General features: G+C 39.1%; 6 protein-coding genes and 2 non-coding genes across 11 annotated transcripts; 4 read left to right on the forward strand and 4 right to left on the reverse strand.

Moving 5' to 3' along the window:
* The first annotated feature begins 2195 nt into the window (after nucleotides 1-2195).
* On the forward strand, nucleotides 2196-2267 carry TRNAW-CCA (transfer RNA tryptophan (anticodon CCA)). The gene has a single exon. It is a non-coding gene; the product is annotated as a tRNA-Trp (tRNA).
* A 115-nt stretch (nucleotides 2268-2382) lies between these two features.
* LOC108815172 (pentatricopeptide repeat-containing protein At1g11630, mitochondrial) lies at nucleotides 2383-3813 on the forward strand. Its single transcript, XM_018587826.2, has one exon. It carries the CDS (start codon nucleotides 2515-2517, stop codon nucleotides 3724-3726), a length of 1212 nt encoding a protein of 403 aa, XP_018443328.2. The 5' UTR covers nucleotides 2383-2514; the 3' UTR covers nucleotides 3727-3813.
* LOC108815182 (G-type lectin S-receptor-like serine/threonine-protein kinase At4g11900) lies at nucleotides 3699-7060 on the reverse strand. Of its 3 annotated transcripts, none has more exons than XM_018587835.2 (7): nucleotides 5688-7060; nucleotides 5367-5501; nucleotides 5136-5299; nucleotides 4850-5060; nucleotides 4541-4778; nucleotides 4233-4380; nucleotides 3699-4139 (listed from the first exon to the last, which is right to left on the reverse strand). In XM_018587835.2, the coding sequence occupies exons 1-7, from the start codon at nucleotides 7015-7017 to the stop codon at nucleotides 3840-3842; spliced, it is 2526 nt and encodes an 841-aa protein (XP_018443337.2). In that variant the 5' UTR covers nucleotides 7018-7060; the 3' UTR covers nucleotides 3699-3839. The 3 variants fall into 3 exon arrangements, with proteins under 3 accessions (XP_018443337.2, XP_056856455.1, XP_056856456.1); XM_057000475.1 differs by having other exon boundaries at nucleotides 5136-5311; XM_057000476.1 differs by having other exon boundaries at nucleotides 3957-4139; nucleotides 4270-4380; nucleotides 5136-5311.
* A 290-nt stretch (nucleotides 7061-7350) lies between these two features.
* LOC130505871 (uncharacterized) lies at nucleotides 7351-7626 on the reverse strand. Its single transcript, XM_057000474.1, has one exon. It carries the CDS (start codon nucleotides 7624-7626, stop codon nucleotides 7351-7353), a length of 276 nt encoding a protein of 91 aa, XP_056856454.1.
* A 533-nt stretch (nucleotides 7627-8159) lies between these two features.
* TRNAL-UAG (transfer RNA leucine (anticodon UAG)) lies at nucleotides 8160-8238 on the reverse strand. Its single transcript has one exon. It is a non-coding gene; the product is annotated as a tRNA-Leu (tRNA).
* A 1696-nt stretch (nucleotides 8239-9934) lies between these two features.
* Nucleotides 9935-11485, forward strand: LOC130505872 (probable xyloglucan endotransglucosylase/hydrolase protein 8). The gene is made up of 4 exons (XM_057000477.1): nucleotides 9935-10246; nucleotides 10324-10424; nucleotides 10518-10720; nucleotides 10937-11485. Exons 1-4 carry the CDS (start codon nucleotides 10060-10062, stop codon nucleotides 11343-11345), a joined length of 900 nt encoding a protein of 299 aa, XP_056856457.1. The 5' UTR covers nucleotides 9935-10059; the 3' UTR covers nucleotides 11346-11485.
* Nucleotides 11486-12067: 582 nt separating this feature from the next.
* On the forward strand, nucleotides 12068-13492 carry LOC108836610 (probable transcription factor At1g11510). Its single transcript, XM_018609746.2, has one exon. The coding sequence runs from the start codon at nucleotides 12136-12138 to the stop codon at nucleotides 13372-13374; it is 1239 nt and encodes a 412-aa protein (XP_018465248.1). The 5' UTR covers nucleotides 12068-12135; the 3' UTR covers nucleotides 13375-13492.
* Nucleotides 13493-13575: 83 nt separating this feature from the next.
* LOC108836611 (protein DESIGUAL 3) lies at nucleotides 13576-14411 on the reverse strand. 2 transcript variants are annotated; one of them, XM_018609748.2, is made up of 3 exons: nucleotides 14215-14411; nucleotides 13907-14130; nucleotides 13576-13812 (listed from the first exon to the last, which is right to left on the reverse strand). In XM_018609748.2, exons 1-3 carry the CDS (start codon nucleotides 14326-14328, stop codon nucleotides 13593-13595), a joined length of 558 nt encoding a protein of 185 aa, XP_018465250.1. In that variant the 5' UTR covers nucleotides 14329-14411; the 3' UTR covers nucleotides 13576-13592. The 2 variants fall into 2 exon arrangements, with proteins under 2 accessions (XP_018465250.1, XP_018465249.1); XM_018609747.2 differs by having other exon boundaries at nucleotides 13907-14133; nucleotides 14215-14409.
* Nucleotides 14412-14491: the final 80 nt, after the last annotated feature.

Genomic DNA, 14491 nt, shown 5'->3' on the forward strand with positions numbered 1-14491 from the left:
GTTCCGACGTAGCTTAGTCAAACTCTTACCGATCTTGGCCTTCAACCTTAACAGCTTCATCCTTAGAAAGGACGACGGATGAGAAGAACGACGAGACACCACGTCGACCTTTTGAAGCGTTTTGTAAATCAAGAACTTGGCTCGTCGGTGAGACACCTCTTCTGGGTCTTCCTTGTCCAGCTTTGAGTAAAGACATGGCTGTTTGAAGAGGGTCATTTTCAACGATGATATTTTGTGGAAGAGAGGAGTTGAAATGAGAAAGTATTTGTAGTCATTGCATGATCGAGGCAGTGCTGGTGCACTAACTTGTTTACCTGGCTTTTTTTTGTGATAATTTTTTTTTTTTGATAAATGTTTACCTGTTTTTTGTTGGTGTGAAGTTGTACCTCCTTGATAAAATAAAAATAGTAATACTATTTATTTATTTTATAAGTCAAACCATTAGGACAATAAGATATGGTAATATATTGAGGATGTTATGAGTATCCAGCTAACAATGCATAGTTAATGAATATATATGATCGTTCTTATTTGTTTTACAATAACACCTTAGTCTATAAACATTTCAGTTTAGAAGCTTGCCGTCCGAATACTTTAATTTCGTTTATTTTTGCTTTGAAAGTAAGGCAATAAGCTCCTTTGTAAAAAAAAGGAGTAAGGCAATAAGCTTACAAAGTCTACAAACTTAAATAATCAGATTCTTCTTCTTGTGTCCCTTGGTTTGAAGAACGGGTCTAAGGAGATTTTTATATCAATTTTCAAAGCTAAAAGCTGTTAGTGTTAGGGCTGGGTATTGTGAGGCCATATACGACTCCGGAGATTCATTTCTTATGCAGATGTTTTAAATTCGGAGACACATGCCACGCTGCCTCTACACACACCTCTAAAGACAAATTGTGTCTTGTACATAAAAAATCTCCAACTGTTCTAATGCTGGAGATTAGTTGTGTTTAATATATATTCTGTGAGATATATTTATACTATAAACCAGGCTATTTTTTCTTATCTAACTCTGTGGAGAGCCTCATTGTACGTAAATCTTCACCAACTCGAATTGAATTATTCATGTAGAGAAAGAAAGAAAGAAAAAGACTTATGAGTTATGCTGCCATTTATGTTGTCTAATCTCAAATCAAAACAAAGGAGACAGAAGGGAACACAGAAGCATCGTAAAACATTATCAAGAGGTCACAAGCTCTTCACACCCCTTTAGTTATCGGTCTTGAGCAAAAGAAACTATCCTAAACAGAGACAAATATGAAAACAGATAGATAAACTGTGTTTGTGAACACATTCATGACTAAGTATGCTAACAACAAACAGTGAAGCTAAGAATACTCTCGCCAGCTAGTTGCTGATGCTCTGGTTACTGCTGATCTTGTTGTGGCATCGAATATCCATAATGCTCTTGACCTTGTCCATAACCGCTGTAATAATACTGACTTGAATATGCTGCGCCTAGAGAACGGATATATAAAGAAAACAGAAGGGAACAAAAGATTATTATCAAATCTTCTAAATTTTCATTGGAAGTGGTTTCTTTTTATCATCTAGTATCATATGCAAAGGGGAATCAGTCACTTGTTTTGATGAAGGCCTTCTCCCCCACGAAAGCCTGAGGGTTGTTCCACCTAGTTACATACCATACCATTCATCATTCTAATATCTTCCTCTGCGCAACTTCTGAAAAAGAAGGATAAATACAAAATACATGATTGAACTGTGACATTGGTATTCAAAGTTGAGAGAGTTTCCAACAGCTGCAAAGCACTTCTCAGTTAACGAACCCACAACGCTTCCCAGCGAGTTTTTTTCTACATGCACAATCTTTTCATATTGGCCAAAAGACATTCTTCAGCTAATCATCCGTGATAGTAGGATCTAATCCATTAACAAAAACCTGGCCATAACTTGAAAATGTGTCAGAAACTACTTTGGAAAATGACTCAGTGGGACATATATGATTGAAGACTATAACTCATTATCAGATGGAACCCCTAGAGGAGCGCTCTGGTATGATTCTATATTAACATAAATAAACAAAGGTATAATGATAGGTATAATTATCTGTAAATTCCACATGCAAAATGAAAAGAGTAGGAGGAGGGACACTGTCAACAAAATGAGAGCAAATGCAACCACACATAGATACAATGGTGATCGTTTTATATCTCCTTGTGTACAAAATAGTCACCGGATCCGTGGCGCAATGGTAGCGCGTCTGACTCCAGATCAGAAGGTTGCGTGTTCGATTCACGTCGGGTTCAAAACCCCGGTTTAAACATTGATCCAAAAATTTTATTATTTTTCTACACTCGTTATCCTTCCATCAAGACCGTCACTACTGGTGACAATAGATAAAACATCAACGGTCCGTATCTGATTCAAGAAAACCATTCGAATTAAATTTTTAATTTTTCGTTCTCTTAAACCGGTTTAAACCTGATCTCTCTCTCTCCGGAACAGTCCCCCTCGTCGTCTCCATCTCTTCTGAAACATCATGAACCCTTACTAATGGCGTCTCTCCTCCGCATCCTAACATCCGAACCTCTCGCTCACAACGTGAACCAACTCCGATTCATCTCAACCGCTTCATCCCTCCTCACCTCACTCACCACCAATCATAAGAAGAGCCGGCACGTTCTCTCCCTCCTCAGAACCGAGAACAACCCAGATCGAATCCTCGAAATCTGCAGATCCGCTTCCCTCTCCCCTCACCACAACCACCACCTCCACCGCGTCGCCTTCTCCCTCGCGGTCGCCACACTATCCAGCCAGAAACACCTCTCCGCCGTGTCCCACCTCCTCGACGGGTTCATCAACAGCCAACCTCATCCCAGATCCGAGAGCTCCGCCGTCCGCGCGATCATCCTCTACGGCCGAGCGAACATGCTCGATCGGTCTCTACAGACATTCCACAACCTCGAGAGGTACGAGATCCAGAGAACGGTGAAGTCGTTGAACGCTCTGTTACTCGCTTGCTTGACGGCGAGAGATTACGAGGAAGCGAAACGAGTCTACTCCGAAACGCCGAGGAAGTACGGCATCGAGCCTGATCTCGAGACTTACAACCGAATCGTCAGAGCGTTATGCGAATCTAACTCGACGAGCTCGAGTTACTCAATCGTCGCGGAGATGGAGAGGAGGCGAGTGAAGCCGAGAGCTTCCACCTTCGGGTTGATGATCGCTGGGTTTTATAAGGAAGGGAAGTACGACGAGGTGAGGAGAGTGTTGAGGTTGATGAGAGAGTTTGGAGTTCACGTGGGTATCGCGACGTACAATATTATGGTTCGGTGTTTGTGCGAGGGGAAGAGAAGTAGAGAAGCTAAAGCGTTGCTCTGTGGAGTTGTGTCGAGTAGGATGAGACCGAACTCGGAGACGTATTCGATTTTGATTCGTGGGTTTTGCGGTGAGGGGGATTTGGATGAGGCGATGGGTGTGTTTGAGGTTATGGTGAAGAGCGGGTGCAAGCCGGGTAGTGAGTGTTACTTTGGTTTGATACGGTGTTTGTGTGAAAGAGGAGAGTTTGAGACGGCTTTGGTGCTTTGTAAGGAGAGTATGGAGAGGAATTGGGTTCCGAGTTTCAGTGTCATGAGGTGGCTTGTTCATGGACTGGTTGGTAGTAACAAGGTTGATGAAGCTAGAGAGGTGATTGCGCTTGTGAAAGACAAGTTTTCTAGAAATGTGGACTTGTGGAACGAAGTTGAAGCTGAGTTGCCTCATTGAACATGTAACAATTTTTGTGTGTTGTATCTAATTGTCTTGTAACATATATAACTTTTAAGGAGAAAAATAACATAATTTCAAGTAGAATCAGATTCAATCTCTTAAGCAGGTATTCATCGTCCTTCCATTGTTGATTGCGTAGCTTCGTTAATAGAGAACACATAGTCAGACGGTGGTAATCCATGATTGCAGTTCAAAACGTTTGTGAATGTAGGCGGTATTGGAACCCTGAGATCGTGATCGTTGCTCAGCATATAAACAATTTGTGAAATCGTGGGTCTGTCTTTAGGATGATCTTGAACGCAAAGAAGAGCGATGTGAACGCACCGCATCACTTCTTTCAAAGAATATGAATCTCCCAGAGATTCATCTATGATGCTTACACCTTTTGTCTCACACCAAGATCCCCATGCCTGAAAAACTCATTAACAAACATTTTGGGTTTGAGCTGAACTTTAAAAGAACACAATTACAATGAATTTTGATCATGCAGAAACACTTAATACATAAGCGATAATGCTGTGTGTTCTGTCGTGAACAAACCTCGTTGCCTTTTTGCCTGATACGATCTCTAAAAGCAATACTCCAAAGCTATAAATATCCGATTTCTCTGAAATCATTCCGCCTAAGGCATATTCCGGTGACATGTAGCCGCTAAAACAGATCATTGTAACCAAGACTTGAGTTTTTATGTGTTACTTATGTTGAACATGCATGCTAACTTATGTAATAACATGCATGTAATTACTAATGTTATAAAAATAACATTTTAGTGTTTTGAAACTCCATAAAAGCATAAAAATGTAATACTTACAATGTTCCGACAATTCTTTGGGTGCTGTCATCGATCTGTTTGCAACCAAAGATCCTTGCGGCTCCAAAACCGGAGATCTTAGGATTCATCTCATCGTCGAGAAGAATGTTGCTTGCCTTAAGATCTCTATGGATGATCTTGAGACGTGAATCTTCATGCAGATACTGAAGTCCTTTTGTCGTCCCAGTTATTATTTTCATACGCTTCTCCCAATCCAGTTCCTTGCTTTTAAGAGTGTCTATATATAAAGCATAAAGGTTTTATAATCATAATTTAGCAATTTTTAAGATATATATCATCATCACTTACCAAAGAGTAAAGCATCAAGGCTCTTATTAGACATGTACTCGTAGATAAGGAGCTTCTCGTCTCCTTCCACGCAATATCCTAAAAGCTTCACAAGGTTCTTGTGCTGAAGTTTTATGATCAAAACCACTTCATTCTTGAACTCTATCAGACCCTGACTTGACTTTTTTGACAACCTTTTGATCGCCACATGAGTGCCGTTTGGTAGATTTTCCTAACGTTTAAAAATACACACTTAGCTATCAACTCTTTTAATCCTAAGTAAGAAACTAATCATATTGTTGTTTACCTTGTAGACCGGACCAAAACCACCTTCCCCTAACTTGTTTTCCTCTGAGAAAGCATTTGTTGCAGCCATTATATCAAGTAAATTAAGGTATAACATCTGTTCTTGATCATCAACTTCTGCATCTATTATACCTCCTTCAAGTATCTTTTTACTCTGTTCTTTGTCTGAAAAATAATCTTGTAACATTGAATTAATTAATTACCTCCTCATGAAAATACTATTTAGTCTCACCTTTTTGCGCTCTTTTGCTTCTTGGTGGAGATGAAAAGCAGTAACAATACAAACTAATGGATAGTGCAGCTACTACTAATAATGGTAGTAAAACGGCTAGCATAAGGGTTCTGACTTTACGGTGGTTTCTTCTTCCTGAGATATAAACGAGAAAAAATCTTATTAGACCATTTCCAACTCTTAACTCTATATTTATTTCTGTATTTTCCTCTAAAATAGAATTTTTTTCTATAATATTATCACAGAGAGGTGGATTTGAGATGCTCTTAAAAAATGTTATGCAATGCCTCAAGTTCATGATTGAAAAAAAAAAATGCTTACCTTTGTTTGAGATGTCGCTTGAGATGTCCTTTGAGATGTAGTCTGAGTAAACAAGCCTGACATAAAACGTCCTACCCTCGCTGTTATTTGCATCAAGTTGTTGCAGGTTGAAGATGTCATTACTTGTCCAAATCAAGCACCGGTTTCCATCGTATGCATAGGCCTTGCAGAAACAGTAACCTAGGCAAGTTGATTCACATGTCGTAGTCAGAGGAGTATCTTCTAGCGGATCCGGATTCGGATCCGGATCAGTGGCTGCTTTGATGTTATAAAGAGGAAGAAACTTGTCGGTTTCCTTGCCACATTGATTCGTGGCTAAATTTATTTCACTCACGCAACCAGCAGATGAGTCATTTGAGTATATGTATATGCCCTCAATATATGCTGGTCTAAAAGTAGGAGCACATTTGCAAGACGAATTCTCATAACAGATTCCGAACGAACCACAGTAACCATAAACCTCACATTTATGATCTGGAGCCGACCATGACGCATCCCACATCTGGTGCTTCTCAAGCCAGTTATAGGCCGTTAACTGTCCAGAAACATCCATAACCAAACGAAATGGATTTTGGTAACGTACTGAATAGGTGACGTATGACTCATTCAGGTTGAATTCAAAGCTCAAGTTACGGGCTGTAACTTTCTTGAAGATTCTACGTCGATCATCCCATGCACCACTAGACCAATATGATTTAGTTTCATTTAAAAGTATGATGAGAGACTTCCTTGTAATAGGGTCAACCTGGAGAGAGTAGCGTCCCGGTGATGGATCTTCCAAGGTGTTCCAACTAGTGATAAATTTGCTAGTAGTGTTCCACCGGATTTTAGCACCAGGAAGCCAAGTATCCGAGGGATAATCAAAACTCTGCCACAACACGGCGGCAGATGAAGTAGGTCCATCTCTAAGGATAAGATTACCACTATCAAGCAGAACAGCTTGAACATCTGCGCTGCTGTTAGAATCAATACTGGCGCTCCACCAAATTGGAAGCTCAGTATAATTATCATACAGAACTAAGCTTCCAAGTGATAAACTTAAGTTGACAAAAGCTATCTTTGGGACAGGAGATTCTTGATTTGCCACCCAAACTATAGTCTTTGGAACAATTTGCTTGTACCATATGCCTAAGTAGAACAAACTAGAAATACCTGGTGAGAAGAGACCGAGTTCGAAGACCCCATTCCTCGAGACAATGGTCTCAAATCCTGAAAGAGACTGATTTGTTAATATTGTGTCACTTGAATAAGAAACTTGTAGAGGCAAGAACATCATCAAGAATCCGTAGGTGGATATGAAGAACAGCTTCTTCCCCTTGAAGGTGTTCATGTTGGTATGACCACAAATTCTGAGGATAGTGTAGCAATTATTGATTACACAATGATGGAGTCTTATTGGCTTGGAAGTATTCTCAGTAGGGCACGTTGGAAATGTAAGTTGCAAGTAAAATACTAATCAGAATATTTTGAGCTTAGTTTATTTAAACGGTTTAAAATAATGAACTTTAACAACTTTATATTCAAAATAAGAATCAAATTGATCTATTATATTCGAAATCACAGTTTTAACTAAAATAATTTTAAAAGTAATATAAAAAAGTACTCTACATATGAATTAACATATCAAATACAATTTCCAGTGATAAAGATGGTAAATACTTTTCTAAGCAATGACCATATCAACTCCTTGATCGGTGGCTGAAAGTCCGGTGCCTCTACCTTGAAGCTGGACACAACCCGCTTGGCATGCACCAACACAAATCTCTTGCGTAGCTTCGGTCACTTTCATGCATATTGGCATACATTCTCTGTGGCACAACGGCAATACTTTCTTTCCTAATAGTGCTTCTTGTCCAGCCACAATCTTCGTCCATGACAAAACCGTAATTGTCAATATCATCAAACTCAGGGTGGCTAAGTTTCTGCTCCGACTCTTCATCATTTTGTTTTGTACGTGGAACTATATTTATCAGATATAAAGATTGAGGAAGAAATGGTTTCTTGGGAGACAAGGGAAGGATTTTGAGCAGAAGGGGATGGTCAAGATTCAAAAGATAATCATGGCCTCATACGTGTTCATTTTTTCCGTGAGCATTCGCTATTTTAAAAACAATTAGATAATGAAGAACTGAGACCCAAAAAAAAACATTTTAATTTCCATCAGCTAAAAAATTCCAACAAAGAAAAATATATACGCAGGGTCATATCGTATATATCCTAGTTTCATACATATACACAGTGCTCGTCCAGAGTTCTGTGGACTGTGGTGCCTAAAACACATCTTAAAAACAAGAGCTATCTTCAAAAAAGGAAAAAACACATGAGCTATCTTAAGGAATCAACGTGTAGGGGGCAAAAAGATGCTTAATTTGCAAGCAGAGATCGAAGAAAAGAGTAAAGAGATAATCTTTCCTACTCTTGAAAAGACTTTCTTGTGGATCAAGTTTCGCATCAATCTTGGAAAAAATATACTGACAGCTGTGGGATTGAACCCACGCCCTTGCGGACCAGAGCCTAAATCTGGCGCCTTAGACCACTCGGCCAAACTGTCTTTGTGCAAGCATCATGACTTTACCTATAATGATAGTTAATCATGTGTTCTCTATTATCGACATACGAAACGATACATCATATATATTCGTATATAAGATGAAGCATAGGAGAAACCCCAATTGTAGCCAAAAAAAAAAAAATTCATACACAGATCATTATTAAAAAACAAAGTAATTTCATACCTAATGGAGATTCAAATAAATAAATTCCCACAAAAGTAAATTACGTATAAATATTAGAGAGTTATATATTGAAAGCCTAAAGAAAAAACCAAAACTGATCCATTAGAAATTTAGAAGTTCTTATAACTCATGTAGGTATAGATGTCTTTCTCTGTTCTAATGAAATCCGTGAGTGCAGCTCTCATCTTTTCCATTTCGTCGTCAATCTACAATCCTTTTTATATTGGTAACATCTAATTGATTTTCGTTTCTTTTATTTCTCGCACGATAAAACTCTATGAACATTTTCTCTTTGTGTATTCTATTTCATTTGACTCATGAGTTCTAACTTATTTTTGGGTTTGAGATTGCTTTCAGTACTTACTAGTGACTACACCATGCATGTTTGTTAAAATGAAAATATAATATAACTGTTAAACAATCTGTTACAAAAAAAATATAACTGCTAAACAAAATTATCTCTTACATCATTAGTATACTGTTGTGTATTATCATCTTTATAGTCTGTTGTACTGTAGACATATCTAGTCTAGAGCAAGAAGGTAGAGTTCCATATGTTTATATTATTATTTGTAAACTGCATTCTGCCTGTCTTAGATCTATAACATTCATATCCATAGAAAAACATTTATTATATATATATGTAAGTTGTATAGAATACTGGATAATGGGAGAGACAGTCCAATTTACTAATCTTTGACAACCAAATAAAGTAGTAAATCGATGTGTATTATTTATTCGATTTCTTTTCATCGTAACGTGCTTGTTTCACGTGCTTTGTCTCTGCCTATACCAAAAGATGAGAGGCAACCTCCTTTGTTGAAAATAATATTATGGTCCGAAGCGTATTTGCATATTTAATTTCCAGAAACATATAGTTTAGATATTCGAAGTATGTATATGTTTACATGTAATTTTGTCAAACTTCAAATATATTCTATTAAATCGAATAGGGGAGTATTATTTCACTACGGTTAAACTTAAAAAATTAAAATCCCCTAGGTGTTTATTTAGAATTTAGTTCACAAGATATACATATATGGATGTCAAAAAAATACATATATGTTGGATTAAATTCATATAGTTGACAAAAAAAAACAAAGAATTAAATAATGTTTTCTGTCTTCTTGCTTTTACATGAACATTTCCACTTGGTGGCAGCCTGGCGCTCCAATGATTCTCCATGTTCAATATTGTCCATGTTCTCTTGTTAATTTCCATAATTCCCATAACACCCCAGCTCATGATTCATCAATATTGATTGACTAATCTCACTACTCAGCTTAGTGAATAAACCGGTCGGTGTTGAAGAAGCTTAACCGGGTTTTAAAAGTTCCATCTGTTTCCCACTTTACAGTAATCATTGCGTTCACTGTTAATTTCCTCAATTTTTAACTAATCTTTTCTTGATTATGCATTCATTTTACAAATTAAATATATTTCCACAAACCGTATCCAAAGTCCAAACCCAAATATAAAAATTCTTAGTGGTCAGAACAGTAAAATTCCCGGTCTTTAAATTAAAGCAATAAAGCTCCATCGTCTTCTCACTCACGGAACTCGTAACCAAGTGAGATCACGTTCTCCCTCTCTCTCTCTCTCTCTCTATTCGAAAAATTCGAAGCTGAGACGACACAATGGAGACGAGATGTTCTTCCATGGCGGCTGTGTTCTTTTTCGTGGCGGCTCTAATGGCGACTTCCTCAATCACAGCAACACCGACACCGTCGTTCGAAGAAAATTTCAATATAATGTGGTCTGAAAATCACTTCACGACTTCCGACGATGGACAGATCTGGAATCTGGCCTTAGACAACGACACCGGTACGTTCGAATCCAATAGCCAGGAATCTCCAGTTTAAAGATTAGTGTTGTTCGTTTATTTGAGTTTCTTCAAACAGGATGTGGATTTCAGACAAAGCACATGTACAGATTTGGATGGTTCAGTATGAAGCTAAAGCTTGTCGGCGGCGACTCAGCCGGCGTCGTTACCGCTTACTACGTGAGCCGTTGTTTTATTTTAATTTTCAGTCTTGGAAATATAATCAATTTTCATTTTGTATAATTAACTCTCTCTCTCTTTTTATGACGTTAGCTGTGTTCGGAGAATGGAGCCGGACCGGAGAGAGACGAGATAGATTTTGAATTCCTAGGGAACCGAACCGGAGAACCGTACATCATCCAGACCAATGTGTTTAAGAACGGAACCGGGAATCGGGAGATGCGACATACTCTCTGGTTCGACCCGACCAAGGACTACCACACTTACTCCATTCTCTGGAATAACCACCAGCTCGTGTAAGGCCACCGCCACCCCTCTTACTCTTAACTAAAACATAGAGTTGCCACTCGCTTTGATTAAACCAAACCGAATATTTTATTAGAAATTACGACCCTTAAGCTAGCTGACCAACCATAACCAAACTTTTAACAAAATCAAACTAAACCGAATGTAAAGCTGATTTTAACGCTCGGTTCAATGTGTAATCCGGTTAAACTCAATGCTAATCGCAGGTTCTTCGTAGATAGAGTACCGATTCGAGTGTACAAGAACAGCGATAAGGTACCGAACAACGACTTCTTCCCGAACCAGAAGCCGATGTACTTGTTCTCCAGCATCTGGAACGCTGACGACTGGGCAACACGTGGTGGTCTCGAGAAGACCGACTGGAAGAAAGCTCCGTTCGTCTCTTCCTACAAGGACTTCGCCGTCGAAGGATGCCGCTGGAAGGATCCGTTCCCTGCTTGCGTCTCCACCACCACGGACAACTGGTGGGACCAGTACGACGCATGGCACTTGTCAAAGACACAGAAGATGGACTATGCGTGGGTGCAACGTAACCTTGTCGTATACGATTATTGTCAGGACCGTGAGAGATTCCCTAAGATGCCTTGGGAGTGTTCCATTAGCCCTTGGGCTTAAGTTCAAATTTTGGTCTTTCATTTAAATGTATCAAGTTGAAATGGTTGCTGTAATAATTTTGTACGTTTTTTCTTCTTATTCTTCATTTCATTTCTCATTGATTGTATCATCTGTTATTTAATTGATTATTTAGTCGGCTATGTCCCATAACTTTGCAGTATAATATATTTGGACTGATGAGCACTTTATATTAAACTGATTTTTGTTTGGCAATTTGCATATCACTTCTGGTTTTGGGGTTATACAATTTGAGTTAGATACATGCCATAGTGGGAGCAAAGAATATAATACAACAAGATCTACACATTCTTTGATAAAAAGTCTTCAACTTTTTATATCATCAAATTATCTTTAATTAGTTTAGTCTGTAACAATTATCTTGTTTTTAAAAGTGAGTTGATTCCTTTCTCTTTTATTTTTTCCCATAATAGTGAAACAATGTAGATCTTTCAACCATCACACTGTTCTGAATTCTACCAACATATATTGGATGAAAATATAGAAAAATATCTAAAAATGGCTAGTTTTAAAAAGAAGAAAATCATAACAATAAAGATAAACAAAACAAAAATCCTAATAAATCTCGAAAAAGTAAAAAATCAAATTAGTGGAGTCGAAAAATAAAGAGACTCTCTATTCAATAATAAGATATGTTTAAGGTAAAAGTGCAAAATTTAAGGAAAAAAAAAAAGAATTAGACATCTTATATATAAAGCGAGGGAGTAGTGGTAGTGAAAAGGAAACACCAGTTTCGACCTCTCAAAGTCCCCCAAAGACAAAAACCCTAAAGATGTCAAAGAAACGTTTCAATCCGTTGGAAGATCCGCCGAATGCATCATCAAGCGACGAAGACAACGACGAGATGGAGGCGGCAGGAAACTCTTCCTCGGAAGAAGAAACTGACGATGATGAGTCATCCTTGAAGAAACCAGAGTCTGCTCCTCCGGAGAAGAAGCATCAACCTTCCGATTCCGGGTCCGGATCCGGATCCGGGTCCGATGAAGAAACCGATTCCGATTCTCAAACCGAGAGAAAGAGCTCCTCCGCTGTTAAATCCCTCACCACTGGAACGAAGGACTCAGCGGTGGCGGTGGCGGCGAAGAAGAATCACGATTCCGACAAAAAGGTGAAACCTTTGACGAAGTGTTCGACAAAGAAGCGTTCTTTGAGTGATACAGATGGAGCAGCAGCTGAAGCCAAGAAGGCCAAGACTACTGTTACAGGAGAAGAGTCGGCGAAGAAGTCCTATTTCCAACGCGTCTGGAGCGAAGAAGATGAGATTGCTGCTTTGCAAGGGCTTAACGATTACAGAGACGAGACTGGTGCGAGTCCTTACGATGACACGAACGCGTTTTATCTGTCTGTGAAGAAATCTATCAGCTTTGATGTTAGTAAAACCCAACTCTTGAAGAAGCTTTGGGGTTTGAAGACCAAGTATGAGAACAATCTTGGTAAGGAGAAGAACGGAGAGGAGGTGGCGTTTTCTAAGCCTCACGATCGAAAGGCCTTTGATTTGTCCAAGTTGTTTTGGGGAGGTGATGGGGTGGCTTTGGATTCTGCTGTCAAGTCCAATGGGAAGAAGTCGAAGAAGAGCAGTAACTCGAAGAAAGTCGAGGAGGAGTCAGAGAAGGTGGCTTTGGATTCAGCTAATGGGAAGTCGAAGAAGAGCAGTTCGAAGAAAGTCGATCCCGAGAAGAAAGAGCTAGTTTCTTCTTCTTCGCCCAATGGTAAAAGCTGTGAAGAAGAGGTGGTTACTACTAATAAACGAGAAGCTTCTCCATTGGGTATTGTTGCGGAAGTGGATGCTGCGTTTGAGAAGTCTGGTCTTGTTAAGGCAGTAGCGCGTTTTGGCGTGGGTGATATTACTGCACAGCAAGGTTGGAGTAGGCTTGCCTTAGAGGATAAGAAGAGATTCGAGGAGGAGTGGAAAGTCTTGCAGCTTAGGGAGCTCGAGCTCTATTCCCAGAAGAGCGGTTTCATTCATGAGGTTGTAGCAAAGATGGCTGAATCATTTCAACCAAACCCTTAAAGACATGTGATTTTGGTTCTGCCGTTTTTATGTTTTGTCCTTTCTATTGATTCTTGAAGTGTTCATTTTGGAATATTTGCGGATTTATTAATATCAGAAATCAAGTTTTAAGCTAAAAGTTGAAGCAACTAAAGTGTTGTTTTGTTAATTTGATACAATCACGAAACATACTTGCGTCGAAAAGACATTGAGCTTTGGGGAAGAAAAGGATTGGCGTGTTATGCGCGGCTTGTATTTGCTGGTTGCACATTCTCTTTGTCTTCTTTCTTCGCAGCAATGGCTGAAACATAATATCCTGAAGTCACCAGTCCATGTCCAAAACAAAATATGCCTCCAACAAGAAAGAACCAACGATGAGGCAAGCTGCAGAATCTATTTGATCTCGAGTTGGCCAATGTTGCTAACATCAGCGTCGAGTAGCTGACAGCAAAGAACATCCTACCACAAAAAAATGTATGTCAAAAAACAGTGTCCTTCCTTCGAAAATTCAAATTTGTGTTTAAGATTTGGATTTCATCGTTTGCATTATTACCAGGAGAGAACAAGGAGAGCTACTGCGAGTATCTTGTTGGCAGTCGCTCTCGTGAAATCTTGCTTAGAGCGAATGTAAGTGCAGCCACCAAGCACATTGGCTGTGACATGGACGATAGACAGAAGCACCATCGCAGCTACTCCCTCAGCAAAAGCTCCGGAGCTTGGCTTTCTTCCACATCCAGTAATATGTCTTGAATGTTGTTGATGAGCATGATGAGGCTGCTGCTGTTTAGCAAAAGGAGAAACATCAAACACACAAAGAAACGAAACTAAACTCGTATGTACTGTCGGTGTAAAGATTCGAACCTTGCTCTGAGCAATCTCAGCTTCTATCCCGAGGACTGTAGCTGTAATGTCTGCGCATATGATCAGAACAGAAACCAAGAAACCAAGTTCGCTTTCCATCTCTTTCTTATTCATAAGTCCCAATATTATTTATTCTTGATTACTCTATTTATTTCCATTGTGGTTTGAAAGTTTGAAGGACGAGGGAAAGAATGAGATTACTTCCTAAGCCTCCTTCTTACTACAAGACAACAGAGAGATTCGTTTTTTTGGTCTCACCAATCAAGTAAAGTTTCAT

The sequence above is a fragment of the Raphanus sativus genome, unplaced genomic scaffold (genome assembly GCF_000801105.2).
Source record: "Raphanus sativus cultivar WK10039 unplaced genomic scaffold, ASM80110v3 Scaffold2651, whole genome shotgun sequence".
Taxonomy (NCBI): domain Eukaryota; kingdom Viridiplantae; phylum Streptophyta; class Magnoliopsida; order Brassicales; family Brassicaceae; genus Raphanus; species Raphanus sativus.